At 32.8% G+C, this 23,358-nt stretch overlaps 3 protein-coding genes across 6 annotated transcripts; 2 read left to right on the top strand and 1 right to left on the bottom strand.

Annotated features, from left to right (window-relative positions):
* Position 1: 1 nt before the first annotated feature.
* LOC108479534 (65-kDa microtubule-associated protein 6-like) lies at positions 2 to 5,315 on the top strand. Of its 2 annotated transcripts, none has more exons than XM_017782200.2 (12): positions 2 to 1,026; positions 1,888 to 2,091; positions 2,177 to 2,443; positions 2,673 to 2,888; positions 2,968 to 3,123; positions 3,198 to 3,357; positions 3,466 to 3,617; positions 3,778 to 3,865; positions 3,946 to 4,019; positions 4,113 to 4,187; positions 4,471 to 4,832; positions 4,910 to 5,315. In XM_017782200.2, the coding sequence occupies exons 1-11, from the start codon at positions 949 to 951 to the stop codon at positions 4,810 to 4,812; spliced, it is 1,812 nt and encodes a 603-aa protein (XP_017637689.1). In that variant the 5' UTR covers positions 2 to 948; the 3' UTR covers positions 4,813 to 4,832; positions 4,910 to 5,315. The 2 variants fall into 2 exon arrangements, with proteins under 2 accessions (XP_017637689.1, XP_052881613.1); XM_053025653.1 differs by lacking the exon at positions 2 to 1,026 and adding an exon at positions 1,224 to 1,342.
* A 117-nt stretch (positions 5,316 to 5,432) lies between these two features.
* Positions 5,433 to 7,197, top strand: LOC108477993 (putative clathrin assembly protein At1g25240). Its single transcript, XM_053025654.1, has one exon. The coding sequence runs from the start codon at positions 5,761 to 5,763 to the stop codon at positions 6,922 to 6,924; it is 1,164 nt and encodes a 387-aa protein (XP_052881614.1). The 5' UTR covers positions 5,433 to 5,760; the 3' UTR covers positions 6,925 to 7,197.
* A 5,408-nt stretch (positions 7,198 to 12,605) lies between these two features.
* Positions 12,606 to 14,736, bottom strand: LOC108479973 (protein BASIC PENTACYSTEINE2-like). 3 transcript variants are annotated; one of them, XM_017782852.2, is made up of 2 exons: positions 14,535 to 14,736; positions 12,606 to 13,871 (listed from the first exon to the last, which is right to left on the bottom strand). In XM_017782852.2, the coding sequence occupies exon 2, from the start codon at positions 13,862 to 13,864 to the stop codon at positions 12,944 to 12,946; it is 921 nt and encodes a 306-aa protein (XP_017638341.1). In that variant the 5' UTR covers positions 13,865 to 13,871; positions 14,535 to 14,736; the 3' UTR covers positions 12,606 to 12,943. The 3 variants fall into 3 exon arrangements, with proteins under 3 accessions (XP_017638341.1, XP_017638342.1, XP_052881612.1); XM_017782853.2 differs by having other exon boundaries at positions 12,606 to 13,793; XM_053025652.1 differs by having other exon boundaries at positions 12,606 to 13,790.
* Positions 14,737 to 23,358: the final 8,622 nt, after the last annotated feature.

Below are 23,358 nucleotides of genomic sequence, written 5' to 3'. Positions count from 1 at the left end.
CAGAAGAGAAAGAGTCGGTCGTCACAGAAGAAAAATAAAAGGTATATGCGAGACATCCCACGCGCCAGCCTGATTTTAACCGCCAAAACCCACTTTTTATTGGGATGTGTTATTCACGCTGAGGGTCAGCGATGCAGGAAGCATAGATCTCCCATCGGTTCCTTCCTCTTACTATTTTCCAAACAAAATAATTCAATTATTTAATATTTGGGAAAAAAAAAAAGATTGGATTTTTGTTTCAGTGTACTTACTTTATTTTTTTTTTCAACTCAAAGAGTGTTTAACAGTTTCAGGACCCAAAACCCAAGAAAAAGAAGAGAGAAAAAAAAAAAAACAGATCTTTTATTCTTCTTCTTCTCTTCTTCTTTGATAATCTCTTTCAAGTTTTAACCTACTAGTAGTAGTACTACATTGGCATTTTAGACAAACCCTAGAGATTTTAAGCAAAACCCCCTTTTTTTTTTTATCTCACTTTTAAAAGCTTAAGAATTCCTTTCTTTATTACCAATCATTGTTGTCTCTGTCTTCTCTTATCTTCAAAAATTTTGAGGAAGAACCAAAAAATAAAAATAAAGGAACAAAACTTTACCTTTATCATATTCTGTTTACAGATCCTTTTTGGTGGGTGTTGTTAATGTTTTTGCATTTTCCTTAAGAGAGAAAAAAAAAAGTTTGGTGAAAGAAACAATTTATTTAGAAACAGCGTTTGTTGGGGGTGTTCTGATTTGAAGCTTTTCAGATCTGAAAGAAGGCCAAGGTTGTTTGTTTCAAAGCAATGTCTTTTTTGACTTTTCATGTCTACTCATTTCCCTCTCACTTTCCTTCCTTTTGAGTTTCCTTTCTTCAACTTTGGTTCTGGGAACCAGCTAAAGAGTGTTTCTTTTTCCAACTTGGGCTTCACTTTTAAATTTTGGTTTTGAATCATTGGGGAGAGAAGGATCTGTGAAAATGTTGGCCTTTGAAAGTCCTTTAGTTACCAGTGCTCGTACAAGCACAAGCTGCAATGTATTGCTCAGAGAACTTCAGGTCCTCTTTGCCCTCTCTCTGTCTTCTTAATTATTGCCTTCAAATTATTTGAGTTTCTTCTTCCTACTAAACACTGGTCTTTTTTTGGTGGGAAGAAAGGAGTGAAATGGGTTGTCTTGTTTATTGTTTTGAAATTGCTTTACATGATGGGTGTTTGACAAAGTTAATGCCTTTGTTAAAAGTTAAAAGCATTTATTGTTTCCTGTTTATTTAACTCGTGTATCATAATGAGTCTAGTAATAGCGACGAATTCAAGGTCCTTTTGGGTTTCTGAAGAGAAAAATGACCTTCAATTTTCTGCTTTAAGGCTAAAAAGGTGTTCCTGTGCTACTGATCTGTTCACTGAAATTATTATTTTTTAATTTTAGTACACTGCCATGGTCTTTTGTAAAGCAAGGATCTTTTAATGGTTTTCTAAATGGTTTCTTTCAAGGGATTGTTTTGAATTTCTTAATTTAATGAAGAATTTATCGTTGCTAGTTTGAATTTTCTATTTTCACTCCCTTTGTTTCTAAAAGTTTAGCATACTACGGTCTCATAGAGCATTAATCTTTGCTTTTGATGTTTGTTTTTCAGTAAGAATAACTTGATGGACTTTGTTGATTAATTAGCTTTTTCTTTAAGCATGCGTAAATACATATGTACATAACTTTGTGGAAATAAGTTGTGCAAATGATAAGGTATGATTCTGTTGAGGATTGTGATTAATTTTGTCATTGGTTCACTGTTTTCATTCTCTTAAGTTTCTTGTTAATTAAAATTCACGTGCAAGCTGATAAGATTCTGAATCTCAATTCTGAAAAAGAATCCAATGCACGTTTCAACTCTTAAATTTTTTTTTTCATTTTTTCCTGAGAGCAGCAAATATGGAGCGACATCGGTGAAAGTGAAGCTGATAAAGACCGGATGCTATTGCAATTGGAGAGGGAATGCTTAGAAGTATACCGCCGGAAGGTCGAGGAAGCTGCCAATGCCAAGGCACGTCTACATCAATCTGTTGCCGCCAAGGAAGCTGAGGTTGCAACACTTATGGCAGCTCTTGGAGAGCTCAATCTACATTCACCGGTATCTGGCATTGGATTATCTTGCCATTTCATATTTTCGTTTATGGTATTGCTTTGCTAATTTTGTTTCTAATTCTTACTCACAGATTCAGAAAGAGAAGAAGATGGCACCATTAAAAGAAAAACTCGCTTCTATAACTCCACTGCTTGAGGATCTTAGGACAAAGAAAGAAGAAAGAAGAAAGAAATTTGCAGATATAAAGAATCAAATTGAAAAGATCAGTGGAGAAATTTCTGGTTACAACTATCCAAATGATACCATGATTAGCTGTTTAACTCTTGAAGACCAAGACTTGTCGCTAAGAAGGCTTACGGAATTTCAGACTCGTCTTCAGACTCTTCAGAAGGAGAAGGTATGGATTTTACTGTAAAAACATTTCAAATAACTATCATTATACCTATATCCTTTCTGCATAACATGCAGGAGAAGATATGGGCGCTATACATAGCTCATATTGGGTGCAAGGTTCATATGCTTTTCGGGATCATAACTTTGAACTTAATTCTTTGAATGGATTTGAATAAAATCTTTAAAATTCATTCTAGATTTTGATGATATAAGCATTTCATTTTCCTTTGCAGTCTGATCGCCTTCATAAGGTTTTGGAATACGTAAATGAGGTTCATTTGCTTTGTGGGGTACTAGGGTTGGATTTTGCCCAGACCGTAAGTGATGTGCATCCGAGCTTGCAAAGGGCTAACCAGGAACAATCAACGAATATTAGCAATGGTACATTTGAAGGCTTAGAGCAGACCATTAACAAGCTCAAATCTGAAAGAAGAATTCGAATGCAGAAGGTGTTCGATACCCCTCCCTAGCTTTCATTTGATTTTTCTTGTGAAAATTTTGAATCCAAACCCTGTTTTCGAAATGCAGTTGAAGGATATTGCAGGTCAACTATTTGAACTCTGGAACTTGATGGATTCACCTCAAGCTGAGAAGAATATTTTTTCAAGGGCCACTTCTATTCTTAGGTTATCGGAACCTGAAGTTACTGAACCTGGTGTTCTTTCAACTGAGATGATTGAGCAGGTTTGAGCTACACCAATCTGGTTTTTTCCTAATTACTGGAATATCGGTGCTCAAACTTTTGGTATTTTCGACAGGCATCAGCAGAAGTGGAAAGGCTCACCAAATTGAAAGCTAGCAGAATGAAAGAACTCGTCTTGAAAAGGAGATCGGAGTTGGAAGATATTTGCAGAATGACTCATATTAAGCCTGATGCTAGTACTTCTGTTGAGAAATCTAATGCATTGATTGATTCTGGTATTTTTCTTGTGTTTCCTTGCCACAATGTCTTGCTGTTAGACAAACTGTTATTGATTCTATTTTCAGCTGACATAGTTAATGATGCATATTGCTAATGTTGTTCAGGTCTAGTAGACCCTTCTGAACTCTTAGCAAATATTGAAGCACAGATAACTAAAGTTAAAGATGAAGCTCTGAGTCGAAAAGAAATAATGGATAGAATAGATCGATGGCTTTTGGCTTGTGAAGAAGAAAATTGGCTTGAAGACTACAATCAAGTAAGCAAGCATTGTGTGTGTCTCATGTGTTTTCCCTATCTTAGTTTCTCTCTTCAATATTGCTTGTGTACTATTCCGTGAGTCAAAATGAGTACATCTGATTCACCTTGTCTATATAAAATTTTAATTCATTAGTTGTTAACTTCATTTTGAATCTCAGGATGAAAACCGGTACAATGCAGGGAGAGGTGCACATATTAACCTTAAGCGTGCAGAAAAAGCTCGAATAACAATAACCAAAATTCCGGGTATTTATTCTTCTTATTCATCCAACTGTCTCTGATGGATATGTTTGTATTGTTGAGCTAAATAGTGGTACCCTTTGCAGCAATTGTGGATAATCTGATCAACAGAACGTTAGCTTGGGAAGAAGAAAAAAGGGCATTGTTTCTATATGATGGGGTCAGTAATTCTGTGAACTTGCATAATCATTGTCGTTTGGAATTGTTTCTGAATAAGCTTGTTCCTAAACATGACATACTTGTATGCATATAGGAGCGACTGGTGTCGATACTGGAGGACTACAAGCTGACAAGGAAACAAAGAGAGGAGGAAAAGAAGAGATGCAGGGTAATTTTAATATGTTTTTTTGCTTGTGCAAATATTGTTGCCGAGTTATCTGAACCTTTTAGCCCTTTGGTACCTTGTCCATTTTCCTTTCTTTTCTCATCTCCTTTTTAACTTGTTAAAGCGACTTTTTATATAATGAATGGCATTTCCAAGCAGGTCATATATTGAATGTGTGCATTGATCTCTACGACTTATTTCCAAGCAGGTCATATATTGAATGTGTGCATTGATCTCTACGACTTACACATGCATAAAACCAATATCTTTTCTATTCATTTTTCAGGACCAAAAGAAGATTCAAGATCTGCTCCTGACAGAGAGAGAAGCCATTTATGGGTCAAAACCTAGTCCAAGGAAAAGTAACAGCTTCAGAAAGACAAACGGTTATCGAGCAAATGGAAATGGATCCATGACTCCCAGTACACCTCGTCGGAACTCGGTGGGTGGAGCAACTCCCGAGCTACTTACACCACGTTCATACTCGGGGCGCCAAAATGGCTACTTCAAGGAAATGAGAAGGTTGTCTACAGCACCTATAAACTTTGTGGCCATATCAAAGGAAGATACAGTATCTACATACACTTCAGTATGTGATTCGGAGCTCGGGTCTCCACCACATAGCTGAAGTTTAGAAATCCAGAAGTGGTATGTTTTACCTACGACATTGAACCTCTTCTGTTAATGTTGTTCACACGCTTAAAACAATTTTTGTTCAATCACAGGAAGAGGATAGGATCATATAGTTGCAATAAGTGTAGACTGGATTAATTGAAGCAGAACCGTGTGTTGTGAATATACGAAAGAAAGAGTATGGATAGATTAGTGTACGGATTGTGAATTGGTAGGAGTCGGACAGGTGACTGACTTGTGGGCGTTCGCATGGAAATGATGTTATTTGCCATTGCGGAGAGGGAGAAATGAAGAAACCAGTTTGAAAATTGTGTTTTAACTTGTTTTTGTTGTGTGGTGTTACATGTTGTACTGATAATATTGATAGTACTAGTATTACTGGATTTTTTTGCTTGAATGTATTGAATGTACGTATACATGCTTGAATGTATGTTTGCAATGTATATACTTGTACTCTAGTATGATCATCATTATATTATCATCCTTGTTTGTTTAAAATTTCTAATGTCAAGTAAGCATTTTTAACACCACTTCCTCAATTTCATAATTCATGTATACGCAGTTGAAATTTAACTTTCTTTTATTGTATAACACCGATTCTAGCAAGTTGCCAACCAGATAATTCACATTCAAGTGTTTTTTATTTTTATTTTTAACATCTAATCATGGTATATGAAATTAGCCATTTGTTCCCAAAATAGAAATGCGTCAAGAGAAACAACTATAAACTTGTCCGAAGATATATGCTAACAAATGGCAAATACAGGCAGACATGGCTAAATCACAGCTTAGTTTTCTATCCAGTCATAGGCCGTCGGTTTTGGGTTTGTTGAAGCAAAATTTTGTATTAAGAAAAAAACAAAAACAAAAAGAGGGGCTTCAAGACCACCTCTGACAAACCCGCTGCTTTGTAAGGGCGACGGAGGGTTGAGGTCGAAGAAACATGAAGCTATGGAAGAGGGCCGTTGGTGCTGTCAAAGATAAGAACAGCATAGTGGTGGTCTATGTTTCCAGAAGGAATTCCTTTAGGAACCCTGAACTTGAGGCTGCCATTATAAAGGCCACAAGTCACGATGAATTACTCATTGATAAAAGGAGTGCGCAGGTTGTGTTTTCGTGGATTCGAGCGTCGCCCGTTAGCCTAGGTCCTCTTATATGGGCCTTGTCTAGGAGGATGGAGAAGACTCGGAGTTGGGTGGTGGCCATTAAAGGGTTGATGCTCATGCATGGCATTTTCCATTGCAAGGCACCAGTGGTTCAAATGATGCAGCGTTTACCCTTTGATCTTTCCACTTTCAGCGATGGACATTCCAAGCCCAGCAAAACCTGGGGTTTCAATAGTATCATCCGTGAGTACTTTGCGTTTCTAGATCAAAGAGCTGCCATTTTTTTGGAGCAAGATAATCAGAACAACAACAACAAAGTCGAGGAACGTTCGTTGTTGGTGCAACAGCTTTTGAAATTGGAGAAATGGCAATCTTTGCTTGATTTGTTGCTTCACATTAGGCCTCGAGCGGAGAATATGAAGGTTAGGTTGATTATGGAAGCCATGGATTGTGTGATCATTGAGATATATGATGTTTACAGCATAATCTGCAACGAGATTGCCAAGATTTCGTTGAAAATATATTCCGTAACCAAACATGAAGCGGCAATGGCGCTTAGGGTTCTTCAAAAGGCAATGAAACAGAGTGAAGAGCTTTCTCTCTTCTTCGAGTTCTGCAAGGAATATGGCGTCCTAAACTCCACCGAACTCCCCACCGTTACTCGGATCCCTGAAGAAGATGTTGAAGAACTTGAGAGGATAATGAATGGGGTTTCAGTTCCAGAGAAGACGATCAATTACAAGGAGGGTTTCGAGGAAATGAACCAAATGGAAATGACAGCAGTTGTGGAAGAAGACACAAGGGGAACTTTGAGGACGATAATTACAGACAAATGGGTGGTTTTCGATGAAAACGATGAAAAACAGTATGGTTTCTCTAATGAAACCAAAATTGTTGCAGAAGATGACGCTGGTAAAGATCATCTACTACTTCCTCTTGTACCCATTAACAATGTACCTGTTTATAATCCTTATGAACTTCCAGATTTAATTAGTTTTTAGCAGTTGGAACATTCCTTCATTTGGTTTCTCGCTTTGGTCTCAACAGGATTCAATCAATTCTTTTTGGATTACTTTATTGTAAAGAAAAAAAAGGGTGTGATCCGGATTGTTCCTTCTCTATATTTGTCCCCATTTGATATCATTCTCTCAACTTCCCCATTATCTGTGATGTTTTTGGATAGTACGACTAGGGGGGATTCACCGTCCAAGCTTAAGGTGTGTTCCATATGACATCGAATTTTTTTTTAAATAGTAATCTTATCTATATAATAAATGGATCAACAGAGAAAAAGTCACTACCACAAGTTGGTGGTGAAACCGGTAGCCGACCAACGGCCATCAACAATTAAACTACTGATAAGTTATCTTTCTTCAGTTGTTAATGATAATTTACAGATAATTGCCAAGCAATCCCCTTCTAAAACAATATCCCTTAACCCCATGTCATAGGGAGCGGAAAGTCGCCTGAGCTTTCGCCACAAAGGGAGATTTGATGTGAGCAAGGCGTTCAACGTAAGCTCTCATGCACATACTTTGGGCATCTCTAATTAGAATCCCAAGCTAGCATCACCAACTGTGTGGTAGAAACTAGCATAAAAGTTAACCTTGCAAATCCCAAGAGGGGGTGCGACCCAATCCTTTGCGCTGTTTTTTTTTTTTTTTGATTGCACTGTTAGATGGCGTGTTTAGGGCTGCTGATGTGGATTTTAATATTGTTTTGTGTTTCAAGTTGTTGCTATTTTTCAGGCATTTTGTTATTTAAGTTTATGTTCATGGCTTAAGCTTAGGACCATGTTGTTAGTGGGTTGTTAATGGTAAATTGATCTCCTCATCGAGCATCTCATCGAGCATTGAACGGTAATGTTCCAGAAGAGATATGGTCAGGTAATCCTCCCAATTATTCTAATCTTAGAGTTTTTGGTTGTCCTACTTATGCTAAAGTTAGCCAAGGAAAGCTTGAACCAATGGTCGTTAAATGCATTTTTCTGGGATACTCTATCGGTATAAAAGGTTTTAAGTTATCGTGTTCGAAATTCGACAAAATAATTGTTAGCAACGATGTTACGTTTGATGAATCTATCACGTTTTGATTAGAAAAGGGACTTTTACTTTTAAAGACATAAAAAATTGGAGTGTCTCAAGCAAGGTGGAGTCAAAATTCGAAACATAGGGCAACGCCACAACAAGTAAATGTCCAACGTCACAAGGACACAATGAACAAAGGTCTCATCCCGACGAAGAGTCTAGTGACATGACAAAATTTTGATTCTTGCAAGTTTAAAGCTGTTTCAGATCTATTTAGGGTTCCATCCGATTCTCAGGTACCTCACCATCTCATTTAACTAATTATAAGTTGGCTCATGACAGGAAAAGGCGAGAAATACAACCACCACAGAAATATTGTGAAGGAAGCCTAATGGCTTATGCTCTAAATGTTGCTGAGAGCATTGATTCAACCGATCCTTTGTGTTATTATGAGGTAGTTCAAGCCTCTGATTCTAGCAAATGGCTCGTTGAAATGGAAGAAGAGATGGAATCGCTTTAAAAGAATGAGACTTAGAGGCTAGTTAAACCACTCATCGGTAAAAGAATCATTGGTTGCAAATAGGTGTTTAAAAAGAAGAAAGGTTCGGGTCCTAATGATACTAGGTATAAGGTAAGACTAGTTGCAAAGGGCTACAGTCAAGTGGAGGGAGTTGATTTTCATGATGTTTTATCTCTTGTTGTGAAACATACGTCCATTTGGACGCTTTTGGCCCTTGTTGCATCAAATAATATTGAGTTAGAGCAATTATATGTAAAGATTGCTTTCTTTCATGGTGACCTTGAGGAGGACATCTACATGCAATAATAGGAAGGTTTCAAATTTGACGGTAAAGAAGATCATGTTTATCTTTTATAAAAGTCTTTGTACGGTTTGAAGCAATCTTCTAGGCAGTGGTATAAAAAGTTTGACTCTTTCATACTGAGTATTGGTTTTTCTCGAAGTAAGTATTGAAGTTGTGTTTATCTACAATGTCTTGATGATGGTTCTTTTATATGTTTGTTGTTTTATGTTGATGATATGTTAATTACAGCTAAAAATTCATCTAAAATTGATCGTCTTAAAATCATGTTCAACTCTAAGTTTGAGATTAAAGATATAGGTGCAACAAAGAAAATTTTGGGGATAGAAATTTTAAGAGATAGACATTCCAGGATATTATTTTATCGCAATAAAGGTACATCAAGAAGATCCTTGAGCGATTTGAGATGCAAGATGCAAAACTGGTAAGTACTCCTTTAGCTGCACACTTTAAACTCTCAATTTTAGATTCCCTATAGAATGAAGAAGATGAAAGGTACATGTCAAAAGTACCTTATTCAAGCATAGTTGGAAGTTTGTGCACTCGTCTCGATATTTCACATGTTGTTAGTGTTGTTAGCTAATACATGACAAATCCTGGTATGTTACACTGGCATGTTACACTGGCATGCAATTAAGTGGATTTTCATATATTTACGAGGTACTTCTAACATGTGCTTAGAGTTTGGAAGAATTCAAAAGGGTCTAGTCGGTTATGTTGATTCTGATAATGTAGGAAACTTAGATCGAAGAAGGTCTCTCACAGGTTACCTATTTGATTTTGGGAATTGTACCATTAGTTGGAAAGCGACACTTCAAGCTACATTGGTTTGTTGACTATTGAAGCTGAATACATGTCAATTACAAAAGCAGTAAAAGAAGTAATTTGGTTAAGAGGTTTGTACAATGAACGGGTAAGCGAAAACGGGACAACTATTGTATATTATGATAGTCACAGTGGCATACATCTCGCCAAAGATCAAATGCATCACGAGAGAACAAAGCATATAGACATTCGTTGTCATTTTGTTCGAGAGGTGATAATTCAAGGGGATATTTAGATTTTTAAAATTGGCATAGAACACAATCCGGCCGACATGTTGGCAAAGAGCCTTCCAAGTTCAAAGTTAGAGCATTACTTGGACTTGGTAAGTATCCTACAAAGAATCAATTAAGCCTGTAACAGGGCTCAGTAAGGGAGTTGGTCCAAATACAAGTCACGGTGGAGATTTGTGGGAGAATGTCTCTTCTTTTGACCAAAATTTATTTTGGCTTTTTTTCTCTTAGTTAAACTTTATTTTTGAGTTTCCCACTTAAACTCTAATTAAACTAGAGTTGTTGTAGTCATATATGCTATGAATAGTTACTCTAGCTTTTACACAACAGAAATATTTAGATTGAGAAAATTTTGTTCTTTGTTTCGAATAGTTTTTCTTGTAGGGCTTCAGCTTTCTTTTAATTCTCTCCATCTTTTTCTCCTTTATTATAGTGAAATCTCTTTTTGCCTGTGATTTTTTATCCTCTTTTGAGGAGTTTTTTCACTTAAAATTTGTGTGTTCGATCTTTTCGATTCTTATTTTCCTCACTCTGTTCATTGTTTAATATAGTTTATCCCATACTGATTATAATCATTTTTATAATTTGTAAATTAGGTAACAAAAATAATATAAATTTTTATAATATATAACTTTATAAAAATTAATATAAACTTTACAATATATAATCTTTATAAGAAAATGTTTTGCAAATTTCCAATAAATTTCATAGCACTTCTTATAAATAATGTAATTTTTGTCATAAATTTAGAAAGTTATTTTTTATAAATAACTTAGATAAAAAAAACTATAACATTTTTTATGAATAAGTATATTATTTTTATAATATATAGCAAGAACACATAAATAATATAAATTTTTGTTACAACTTTATAAAATACATAATTTTTAGCATAATGACTTTTTGATCCTCTAACTTCACAAAAAAGAAGAAGTCAATTTAGCCATCAATTTAATTTCTCATCTCTTTTAGCCCTTAAATTTGTATTGTTTGTCAAATCACCTTAAAATTGATGGAAAAGTTAATGTCTATTAACTTTATTGACATGATAGCCCATGTGGATGTCTGTCAATAATTAATTAATTTTAGAAATTTTAAATATATATTTTATCATTTTATACTTTTAAATAATTTCTAATTTTAAAAATAATTGTTTTGAATTTTTAAAAAATTAATTAATTGCTAACATAACATCCATGTGGCAATCTATGTGTATGCCATATTAATAAAGTTAACAGACTCTTGTTAACTTTTCCATCCATTTTTTGAGTGGTTTGACAAATAACGCAAGTATAAGGTCTAAAAGAGGCGGAAAATTAAATGAACGGCTAAAATGATTTTTTTTATAAAGTTGGAGAGCCAAATAAGTCATTGTGCCTAATTTTTTATAATATAAATTTTTAGAATTTATAATATAAGAATTTTTTTGTCAGTCATATCAAAGACTCATACATGCTCATGTTTATAGTATAAATTTTATAACTTATATAAAAATAATTTTTTAAAATTAGATCTTAGTGTAATTACTTGTGTAATTACTCCAATTCTCAACTCCTTCTAAGAACTGTAAAGTGTAATTAAGGTGCTTCAATTACATCCAATTCGGTGGGATCCACCAATTATAGTGGTTATCCAAATATGTCATCATTGTGTAATTACAAGCGATTATACTCAAGTTCAATTATTAGGTGGATTTCCAAAAACTACCTTAAAATTTAATCACGTATCAATGTTTGGAAAATCATAGGGTAATTGGATTTGAGTGTAACTACTCCAATTCTCACCCTCCCTCTAAGAATTGTAAAGTGTAATTGGGATGTTACAATTACACCATTCCTTGAGACCCACTAATTACAATAGTTATATAAACATGCCGCTCATGTGTAATTACACATAAATCCATTTATTAGGTGGTGTTCCACACAAAAAATCAACATTTAATTTTCAGAATTTAAATTTTTCTTTGGGTAAACTATTTAGATAGTCATTCAAGTTTTAGTGCATTCCTATTTTGGTCATAGATTTTTTATTTTGTTAATTTAATCAATTGCAACTTTTAGTCACTCCATCATTAAAATGGCTTTGGTCACCAAACTAAATATCGATGTGGCTAATTATAATAACAAATTTAGCCCTTAACATTTTACACATTTTGTCAATTTAATCTTAATCCTAAAAATTCAACAAATTAGACATACAATGTTTACACATTATGTCAATTACAAAATAATAATAATAATAATAATAATTAGTTGGAAAATAAAATTTCCATTAAATTTTCATAAACTAAAATAGAATAAAAATAAAAGCATTTTACTATCATGAGCAGGAACCCTAGAGAATTGGATTGATAATAGTGGAAGCAAAGATGGTATTGAAAATGTAAGGTTTGTTATGATTAGTTTGGTTACAAAATGTGGAACGGCAGATTTGGTGTTTAAAAGAAGTATGGATGGAAACGTGATTTGGACAATCTTATAAGCCCTGCCCACACACGCTACCATGCGCCCTGGACCTTTTGCCAAATCAAACTCCACTATCATTTCTAAAACGAAGATGCAGGCAGGCTCCAACTATCAAAATCAAAATCAAAGTTTTCTATATGCATTTTTATAGTTCGTGGCGAATCTCTAGTAATAGATTGTTATTAACATTAGCCTGAAATAGGATTGGTGTTATTGTGAGAGTAAAAAGAATAATAAGCACTCTAAATTAAGAGATACATGCACCAAATTTCTTATGCTACCAAATGAAACGCAATTTCATGGGGATCACAAAGTTAAATCAAATCACTTCAAAACAAGTTTAATTCATTTCAGATTCTCAATCACTACTTCTGATAGATGGTGCTACTAATATCAGTTAAGAAGATAGCCAAGAAGTGCATCATTCAACCGCATCATTCTTCAATAACATTAGCCGAGATTACCCAACAAATGGAAAGCTCATCCACTACTTAATGTGGATGACCAGAACAAACGGATGTCCTTAAGGCATAAATAAAAATCTAAACCAGTTCGATTTTTTAAAACATTATCATGCCCCACGAGGCATTGATCCAGATATATACAGGTGAAGCAGACCATATGCAATGGACTCCCACTATCCAATTTAAACCTACCTGATAATGACAAATTTGTTGGTGCCGTGTCTAGCCCAATGAGTCCTCAAATCAATGGGGTTACTGAAATCATAATTTTCAGCAGCAAGTTTCTCAAGGACCTTCTTGAACGCCCCCTGGCTCATTTTCCGGCCAGCTATCCTTGCACCGCGCCTTTTGGTGCTCATTGGCAATGGGTACATCGATACATTTGTGGTGCAACAGGCAGATTGCCAACCACCACACCCCCATCGATAACATTGCTGAGCGGTTCCAGTGCACGAGCAAACTGGAATCGAAATGCTGGAAATATCCATGTCATACCCGTTTATTGCAATATCCATACTCTTCTTTGCTGGCTTCACACTAGAATTGGTATTATCCTTAGGCTTCCTAGGCTTTTTGGCCTTGGGAGTCTTAGGGTCACCCCCACCCTGCCTTTTCTTCGATTGAACACCTTCCTTACTAGCTGGTGGCTCTTCGACCCTACCAACCACCCTCTCATCTCTTGTTGAAGCATCAGGAGGAAGAGAAGGCTGCCAAATTGGCATGGAATGAGTAGCCGAAGTTTCTGGAAGAATGTCGTAATTCGGGGCAGTGACAGGAGGCAACATGTTGAAAAGCTTCTCTCTCTGGCTAATCCAAGTATCCCTAACATATTGCATGGGGATAGGAGGTGCCTCAGAGACAATGCAGTCCCTTGGGTGAAAAGCATTGGTAGTAACCATGAGGTTGTTGGGGTCACGCGCAGGAATGAAAGGCTTTTTGTCCCGCTCAGCCATTAGATGAAGACCAAGATGTCCTTTAAAAGACGGTTCATAGTAACCCCAATTACGCATGTTCAACGCATCCTCGTCCATGGAGCTACTACATGGGCTCAAACAACACCAACACAATATATTATGCCGTGAGTTGAATGAATAAGTCCATATATCCATTTAAATCCTACCAAACATTCCCATTAGTAACCCATGAAGGCAAAAAATATGTTACATTTCTAAATCAAAAAAAAAAAAAACCACCTCCCATTGAGCTAAATTTCGAAATGGCAGCCTTCACATTTTCTCAGATCCAAGATACGAAAACCATAGATCTCAATCCATTGTGAACAAAATATAGCAGATACGGAAACAAAATCTAAGATTGCAAAGCAGCAGAATAGGAATCTAAAGATACACAACAGAAACATGGAAACTTTCAGATCCAAACTAGTTCCTAATTCCCCACATTTATCCAAGATGCAAATATTGCATGCCTCAAAACCCATAACCAGATCTAATAAATACAGCTATAAAAAAATACCCACCAAAAGTATTTAGAATAAAAAGTTTGGGTTTTTATCGCAGTCTAGGGCCTTTAAAAATGGAAACTTCATAAAATCCCAGATCTCTTTAAAAAAAAAAACAAAATATCATCTAGCAAAGCTCAAACAAACAAATAAAATAGAAAACAAAAAAAGCAATACATTTAATAGTACATCAAAGTAGTAAGGACCCATATATTCAAAATTGTTGGAAAGAGAAAGCAGAGAGAGAAAGAGGGAAAAAAAAAGAAAAGAAAGGGAAAGAAAAGAGATAAAATAGAAGTGAGAGGAGAGAGAAAACTTACTTGCGGTGTAAACGGTTCTTCAGGGTTGTTTTGCCCTTTCTGGAGAGAGAAAGAGAGAGAAACCTGTGAGCAAAGAGAGAGGAGAGAGAAAAGAGGAAAAAGAACTATGACAGAGAAAGTGAAAGAAAGAGAGAGGAGAGAGAGAAAAGAAAGCCTAAAAAATATTAAGAAAGTTAAAGGATTGAAAAACACCTAAATATGTGTACCCAAGGGGTCTTATAACAGGGCATTTTTTTTTTACATTTATCATCACTAAATTATTAATAAATTTATATTTTAATTATTTATTTTTAATTATTATAAATTATTAAAAATTATTTCAATTATTAAGCTATTAATTTTAAAAAATTAAACTAATAAATTCTAAGTAACAACAATTTTATAAAAATAAATTAAAGTATTGTAAAGAAAGAAAAAGACAACTTTCAATTAATGCGATAAACTATATAATAATAGTTTTTAGTAGCCTAGTTACTCAAATGAGAATGAAAGAATAGGTCATTCATTATTTTCTATTTTTTTAAGTAAATTATCAAAATGTAAATTTACTAATAGCTTAAAAATTTTGATTAGGGGTGATTATTCGATCGAGTAAAGTCGGATCGAGTCAAAAAATTTCGAGTTAGTCGAGTTGACGAATCTTATTTTAGCAATCGAACTCAATTTGAATTTTTTTTCGAATCGGATTGAATCGAGTCAAAAAATTTCGAGTCTAGTTAACGAATCCAATTATTTGTATCCAATATTGCGCTTACATGAACCGATTATTTAACTAGGAAACGAAGTATAAAATTATTGAACAACATAAACAATATAATGGTTTTGCCTTTTAACTTAATTAGTAAATATTTATCAAAAGAACATAGTTTTACCTTTTAACTTAATGGTTTTGACTTTTAACTTTAGAAAACGTAAACATTTATCAAAATGACGTAGTTTTGCCTTTTCTTATTCGGATTTTCGGATAACTCGAATTGCGTAATTCACATTCGAGTTAAACTGAAAAACTTATTTTTTTTATTCGAGTTGACCCAAATAACTTGATTAACTCAAATAACTCGAACTATTTAATTCAAAATTTGAAAATTTTATCGAGTTTTTCGAATCGAATCGGATTTTGCTCACCCCTAATTTTGAGTATTATTTACCATTTAAAATTACTAGGGTGATTCCTAGTCTCTACGTTGGGTATTTAAAAATAGGTTTTATTCACCATTTAGGGCCAATTTGGCAATGCTTTGGAAAAGTGCTTTTGAAAAGTGCTGTGGAAAAGTACTTTTGAGAAGTACTTTTGAAAAATTTAAGTGTTTGATATTGCTGTCAAAAAGTGCTTTTAAGAAGTAAAATGTCTATTTTAAACTTGATATTATAAAGTAATAAATATGTATTTAAATAATGTTTAAATTAGTTAATATTATGATATTTTAGCAAAAATATAAAAATAATTTATTATAACTTATTATTAATATTTTAATATATTATTAATATTTTAATATATAATATTAATTTTAAATATTTCTAAGTAATTAATATTAATTAATTATTAAATTTAATTAGAATATATAAACTATATTGAAATATTTAAATATAATAATTAAATATTTGCAATTAGATATTGACACAATTGTATTATTTTAAAATTATTTTATATTTTTAATTAATACTTTTAATACATTTGTAAAACCCATATTAGATATTAACATAACATAGAAAACATAACCCTAACAAATTAAAATATTACATATATTTATATTAAAGTTTCAAAAGGGATAATATTTATCTACCAAATATAAATACTAAAAATTTTACAATAGCATTTACAATTTAAAGTGATTCATTAAACTAGAAGCTATATCATCTCTTGTTAATTCCATTTCAAAACCACTTGAATTGCTTGATTCACCGTCATCATCACCATCATCATCGTCGTCGTCATCATCATCACTTTCTCGACCATGCGTATTTTCTGAATCAATAGTATTCTCATATGCCCAGTTAATATCTTCGTATTCTATAAAATCTGCATCATTTCGACCGACATGTTTTCGGATAAAATTGTGTATCGTCATTGTAGCAACAACGATCATCATTTGCTTTTCAAAACTATAACTCGGCATATCCCTTAAAATGACCCATTTTTTTTCAAAACACCAAAAGTTCGTTCAATCACACTATGTAATGATGAATGTGAATGATTGAATATCTCTTCTTTACCAGACACCGGTCTACCTTTACGAAAGTCAGGTAAATAATATCGCTGACCTCTATATGGTCCAAAATAACCTTTCATTTGAGAATATCCAGAATCAACAAGATAATATTTTCCTACATGTCATAATATAATAAACAATTAATTCAAGAATTTTTTTTATAAAAATTATCAATTAAAGAACTTATACTTTATTTTTTAAAAAAATCACATATAAATAAAATATCTAACCATTTGGTGGGTGCGGAAATTTGTATTTTGGATCTCGAATTGCATCAAGAAATATTCTAGTGTCATGTGCCGATCCTTCCCATCCAGCCATGACAAAGGTGAAACGCATATTAAAATCACATACTGCCATAACATTTTGAGTTGGGATACCTTTTCTTCCAATATAGGGAATTTGTTCATTTGGTGGAAGAATAGCGGCAATATGATTACCATCAATTGCACCTATGCAATCCTGAACAAATAATCATATTAGTCTCGTGCATATTTTTAGTCGACCAAAAATATTAAAAATATAATAAGATAAAATTAAATTTTAACCTTAAAATGCGGCATATATCTAAAATCATTACGTATTTGTTCAGGTATTGAGCTAAAGAAAGGATATTCGGGTTCAATTAGATCAGTGGCCATCCTTGAAACTTTCTCAAGCACAATTGTAAAGTATCGACTTATTGTTGATCTAGACCTTTGAAATCTTTCTCGATATTAGGAAACTTTTGCACCGGTGCCCAAGATGTATAAAAAAATTCCCAACATTTCACTAGAAGATATGTTTCTTGAAGTTTGCAAGTTGTATCTTGTCTCCAAAACTCTCAACGAACTTGTGAATACCTTTTTAGACATCCTAAAATTAATCATATAACGTGATTCATGACCGTCAAGGATCTCTCGAATCCATGTCTCATCTGACTGTTTTGAATTCATGCATGGTTGCTTTAATATATACTTCTCGTAATATAATTGCACGGAAGAAGATGCAAAAACAAATAATTGATTAAAACATTCCATGCGTTGTAAAATCTCTTTCTTTTCCCTTTCATCATCACTTTCATCACCGCTGTAATTCTCAACTATACTCATCACCTGTGAAAAAAATTGAACATCCAAAATCATATATAAACAACTATTGATAAAACTAATTTAGTATAAATAAGTAGAACATAAATTCAATATCTAAATACCAAACATAAACAACTATTAATAAAACTAAATTACACATAAATAAGTAGAACATAAATTCAATATCCAAAACCAAACATAAACAACTATTAATAAAACTAGATTACACATAAATAAGTAGAACATAAATTCAATATCCAAAACCAAACATAAACAACCATTGGTAAAACTAGATTACACATAAATAAGTAGAACATAAATTCAATATCCAAAAACCAAAAATAAATAACTATTGATAAAACTAGTTTAGCATTTTTAGTCGACCACATAATAGATATCTCCGAACCCTAGAAGATCAGAAAATTTTCAACTATCCTCCATTTCCATCTTAAGCCACAAAGCTCTAATCTTGGGATTAATTGATAAAAACATAATTCGCTTGTCCTTATTGAGCAATAATCTAAGTGTGAAAAAGTATAGCGGACTAGCTTCGGGAACTTCTTCCGACATGCTGTCGAGTACTTTGACTGCTTGTGGAATACCATATGGATCCATAACAGGAGTCAAACTAGATGTGGCTTGACTCATATTGTCAGCTGCATTGCATAATTTTTCTATTTGACTGGACAATCTTGCAGCCTCTCCAATTTACTTTGAGGATTTCTTTCTTTCAGTCTTAAAATGTGAACTTGATATCTTAGGGTTTTTTCTTTTTTGACCGTTTCCATCAATTTGAACATCATTTGAAATGTGAACATCATTTAAAATGTGAACATCATTTCTCACATTTTCTTCATTATCCTCTTCATGTATTTCATTGTTAACATCTTCAAAAAAATCACTACGGAGTGTACCAGAAAAAGGTGCCCATGCTTTATCACCTGTTACAACTATTCCCATAAACATTTGGTCCAACTTCCCTTCGAATTCAGGATCAATGCCCGATGTTCTAAATTTTTGAGCTTCAGGCACAACCTACATATCAAATGATAGTTTAATAACAGTAATTATCAATAAACTCATAAATAAGAAAAAAAATATTCAGAATTATTAATGTATCTTTAGCTTACTCTCCACCAATCATCCGATGCATCGACGGTTCTTTTAATAGGATTCCACCCTAGACCAGTATCTTCGCCTTTAAGTTTCTTCCAAGCTTTCCATTATTTTTTTAGGGCATCCCACCTATTTTTAAGTTGTCTTTGTGAAAAAGCCTTGCCCGTTTCTTTCTCAAAGTTGATTATTATTTTCAACCATCCATCTTTTGTGAAATGAGTACCAGGGCTATTGCCTTTCAATATCTCTTTAATACAAATATCACAAAATGTTTCTATCATCTCTTATCCCACACTGCTTTCACTTTTTCACCACTAACTTCAATCACCGACATACTCATCTATTGTGTATACGAATAGATTCGTTTCAGCCAGTAAAGCAATCAAGAAAATCAAATGTCACAAAAGTATATTTTTTACATGTGTATCAAAATCAAGATAGGATCCTAAGATTTTTTTTCTCAATCAAAATCAAATTTCCAAGACCTGAATAATAATCAAGAAAGAGAACACAACTAATAATAGCATCAAACACAATTAAACCATGCAGCTTCAATGGCAAAACAAGCATACTAATAAAACATAGAGAGGTTGTTTAACACTAAAACATATACAAGCTAATACTAGGGTAATCACGCGCATAAGATAATATATATAAATATATATGGTCATAGTATAAAAATATTACAGTCAATATATAAATATATATGGTCATAGTCTAAACCAATGGAGAAAAGGATAGAGGGATCGTTTGTCTTGCAAGAATGATTCATGGTTATATATAAATATATAAATATATATTGGGTTCATTGACTACAGCAAAAATAGTTCGGGCTTTTGATTTCAGTCTTACAGATTTTAAACCATTAACTTATATATATACCATTAGCAAAGTCCAAATTAATCCAATTTTCATGAGCAGGGATGTTATGATTACTAGCTTTTCGGGTTTAAATATTTTACGCTCATTTGATTTTTATAAATAAAAGTTTTATATAACACATATAAGTGAATATTTAGTATATTGACAATATACTTTTTTCATACCTTAAAATTTAATATATGTTTCATTTTTTTATCAAAACATGTTTTTTTAATATTTATTTTAAATATTTTATACTTATCAACTCCCTAACCTTACCTATTTTTTACCATAATTCATCGTATTTGTGGGGGATAAAATTATTTTTAAATAATAGTTTTTCAAAACAATTATATTTTGGGGTAAGATCCAACGTGCCTATAACGTTGATTATGGATTGTAGAATATGTCGGTATTGCTAAAAAGTGAAGATCCTTATAGTTTAATCCCCTTAATAAATAAAAAAAACTGATAATCTTTGGTTTATAAAATCATAATTTTGACTAGTTTTTGAGATAGGAAACCTATATGGATTGTTATCTTGAATCAAGCTTAGACTTCAAAAATTAAAGTTGAGCTAGAACTAAACTTCTAGATTCAAACTTTGAATTGAGCTTGAACTACTTAATACTTGAGTTTGGTTAAGCTAATTTAAACCCTGGGTTTAACCCTGTACCAGAGATTTCAGTGTTACATGTACTGCATAATCTATCTTGTATCTGTAAATTAATGACCAAAAAAACCCAGAAAAGTGCACCCAAATAAAAGACAAAATAGGAAAAGAGTAAAGCCAAGGGTCTTCACTCAAGATTATGTAAAGGAGTTAAAATTTTACAGACTATGACATTGGGATTATAATGTTGCAGGGTATTGCGTTGGGATTATAAACAACATACGTGACATTGAGGAGGCTAGAATTGAAGCTGTTGAAGTTGGTTTATGTACTTCGATCGCCACAATCTTAGAATCCAGTAAAAAGGAAGAACAAGAAGTTGGTGTTGAGTTGCTCCTGTTTCTATACTACGAGAACACAAGGTATTGTATAAAATGATAATAACAGAAAACATAATTCAAGTTTTGTCCAACATATCAGTGAACGGGAGTTCTAAAGGATCCGAGAATGCATTGACACTGCTGGAGCTCATGGACTGAATGAATGCTTCTCAATGTTCAAGATCTGGAAGGAAATGGAGCCAAGGAAATTCAAATGTCTCCTCCAGCACCAGCAATAACTCTAGACTCAAAATATCATCTTACAAGGCATTGGGATGTTTGAGAAAGAAATTTAAGGCAATTGGATTCGTCAATTGGGTTTTGTTGGGTCATCAAAGATTGAAGATTGTTATCGGATGAGGAATTGTAGAGAGGAACCAAAGGAAGATCAAAGTGGAAGTGCTCATTGAATGTATCAGGCGAAACAGATATATTGTAAGACATTTGAAAACCCAATTGGCTATGTTAAAAGAAAGATAGTTTCTTAGCTGCGGCATCTACAAAGCAAACACCATCTGGTTTTTGGGTAGTGAACATAAGCTTTTAAAAATTTTCATTAAAGTGAATTCATTGTTGTAGTATCACATAGATATCTACCACACAAATGCAAGCCAGAATTAGATCATCACAGATTATTTTATGAGCAGTAAAAACACAGCAGCAGGTTACAATGTTTCTCTTTTAAGCATAATCCTTGCCAAAGTACCAAAGATAAAAATGATAAAACCTTGAATATGAAGCAAAACAGCAGTTGCAGAGATGTTGAGAAGCTCGAATATGAAGAAAAACAGGATGCCCAGCTGAAAAAAAAAGTGAAAAAATGTGAACATCATTTCATAATTATTTCAAAAATGAAAGAGAAGAAGAGATGCAAAAAATAAAACTCACCACCGGTGGAGAATAGGAACAAAGCAGAGAAGAAAGAGTAAAGGCAAAGAAGTAGGTTAAAATAGGAAATACAAGCCAAATAAGCACTTTTGGCTGAGAAAAGCCAAATTTTTCTGCTTCTCTATATGTGCAAAAGCACTTTTTTAAAGTTAAATTTTTTTTACACTGATGCTTGTTTTGCAATGCTTTTAGGTAAAAAGTGCTTTTTTGAGCAAAAGCTCATTACAAACGGGGAGAAGAACGTAGCCTTAATCTCTATATTATACTCATTGTTTCAAATCGGTATTTAAAATTTTTTGTCCTATTTTAATATTTGAACTATAGTTACATTACACTTTTTGGCTCATGTTGTTATTCGTGTTAAAAAATAACAACCAATCAAAACATGTCATGTGTCCTCATTGACCAGTAACATGGATGTTGACCAATTATTGACCAGATAATTTTTTTAAAATTATTTAAAATTAAAAAATTATTAATATATATATATATTTTAAAAATAAAATTGTTAAAAAATTCTAAAATTATTTAAAATAATAAAAATGCAAAAAATCATTAAAAATTTGTACTAGTTATTAAAAATTGTAAATAGATTAAAATTATTTTAAAATTTTAAAATTTATTTAAAATTATAAATAATAAAAAATTTAAATAATAAAAATTAAAAATTTTAAAATTGTAAATAGTTATTAAAAATTAAAAATTCATCCCTAATTTTTAAATTTTTCACTTTAATCCTTAACATTATTTTTTATTTCACCAACAACATCCCAAAATTTATTAAATAAGACATAAAAAATAAAAATCGTCAATTAACTAATGATCAACTTTTTTATTTGTCGTGGCTTAACACAACAACTAACGAGTCCACTAACATGGCATTACATTTCATCGTTGATGTGGCATTTTGAATTAAATTTATAAAAATAAATATGATTTTTTAAAAAAATAAAACATATAAAAATTTTAAAATATAATTTTGTTAACATAACATTATAGTATTACATATCATTGCTGATGTGGCATATTGAATTATTTATAAAAATAAATTTAAAAATATAAAATTTTAAAATGAAAATTATAAAAAAAAGAAAAATTATTTTTAAAGCCCTTGGCTTTGAAGAGAAACAAGGTTATTGATGATATTATTTTTCCTCTTTGGGTACCAAAAAAGATTACTATGTGTTCTCTCATTTTTTTTTTTATTTCATCATAACTTCATAAGCCATCCTCAAAGCTTTCAATTGCATCCGAGGATTGTCATAGTGGTTGGTGATGAATATAAGGTGCTTGATCTTAGTAAAGCACGTGTAAAGCCTAGTAGATGCCTCGATGTTCAACAGTTCGTCGCTTACAACTGGCATATTCTTCCACGTCGATGTCGAAGACAATGGCAATTCGTCGATTGGATTTGAAGCATCCTCTATACTATCTGTTATGAAGAAAAGAATAAAGAACTAAAAAAATCAAAGGGGGAGTTTTACTTTTTAGGGATTTTAGTGTTCGGGTTATGGTTTGTTTGTGTGTGAAATATGTAAAAAGAAATTATAATTTTGTACTTTTTGTGTTTTTCTTTATATCTTCTTCTTCTTCTTCTTCTTCTTCTTCTTCTTCTTCTTCTTCAATTTCATGATTTTATTTGTCGATTGTTATCTAAGTTCATTTTGAACTTTAAGAATGACAGTG

The sequence above is a fragment of the Gossypium arboreum genome, chromosome 3 (assembly GCF_025698485.1).
Source record: "Gossypium arboreum isolate Shixiya-1 chromosome 3, ASM2569848v2, whole genome shotgun sequence".
Classification (NCBI taxonomy): Eukaryota; Viridiplantae; Streptophyta; class Magnoliopsida; order Malvales; family Malvaceae; genus Gossypium; species Gossypium arboreum.
This window is presented reverse-complemented; position numbering and strand designations above follow the sequence as displayed.

Bases quoted from the DNA above. Each gene is read 5' to 3' on its own strand.
- LOC108479973 (XM_017782852.2), bottom strand. From the start codon at position 13,864: ATGGATATATGGACTTATTCATTCAACTCACGGCATAATATATTGTGT.
- LOC108477993 (XM_053025654.1), top strand. From the start codon at position 5,761: ATGAAGCTATGGAAGAGGGCCGTTGGTGCTGTCAAAGATAAGAACAGC.
- LOC108479534 (XM_017782200.2), top strand. From the start codon at position 949: ATGTTGGCCTTTGAAAGTCCTTTAGTTACCAGTGCTCGTACAAGCACA. The intron at 2,889-2,967 runs GTGTTCGATACC...TTCGAAATGCAG, and splicing joins GAAGAATTCGAATGCAGAAG to TTGAAGGATATTGCAGGTCA. The intron at 3,866-3,945 runs GTATTTATTCTT...TACCCTTTGCAG, and splicing joins AACAATAACCAAAATTCCGG to CAATTGTGGATAATCTGATC.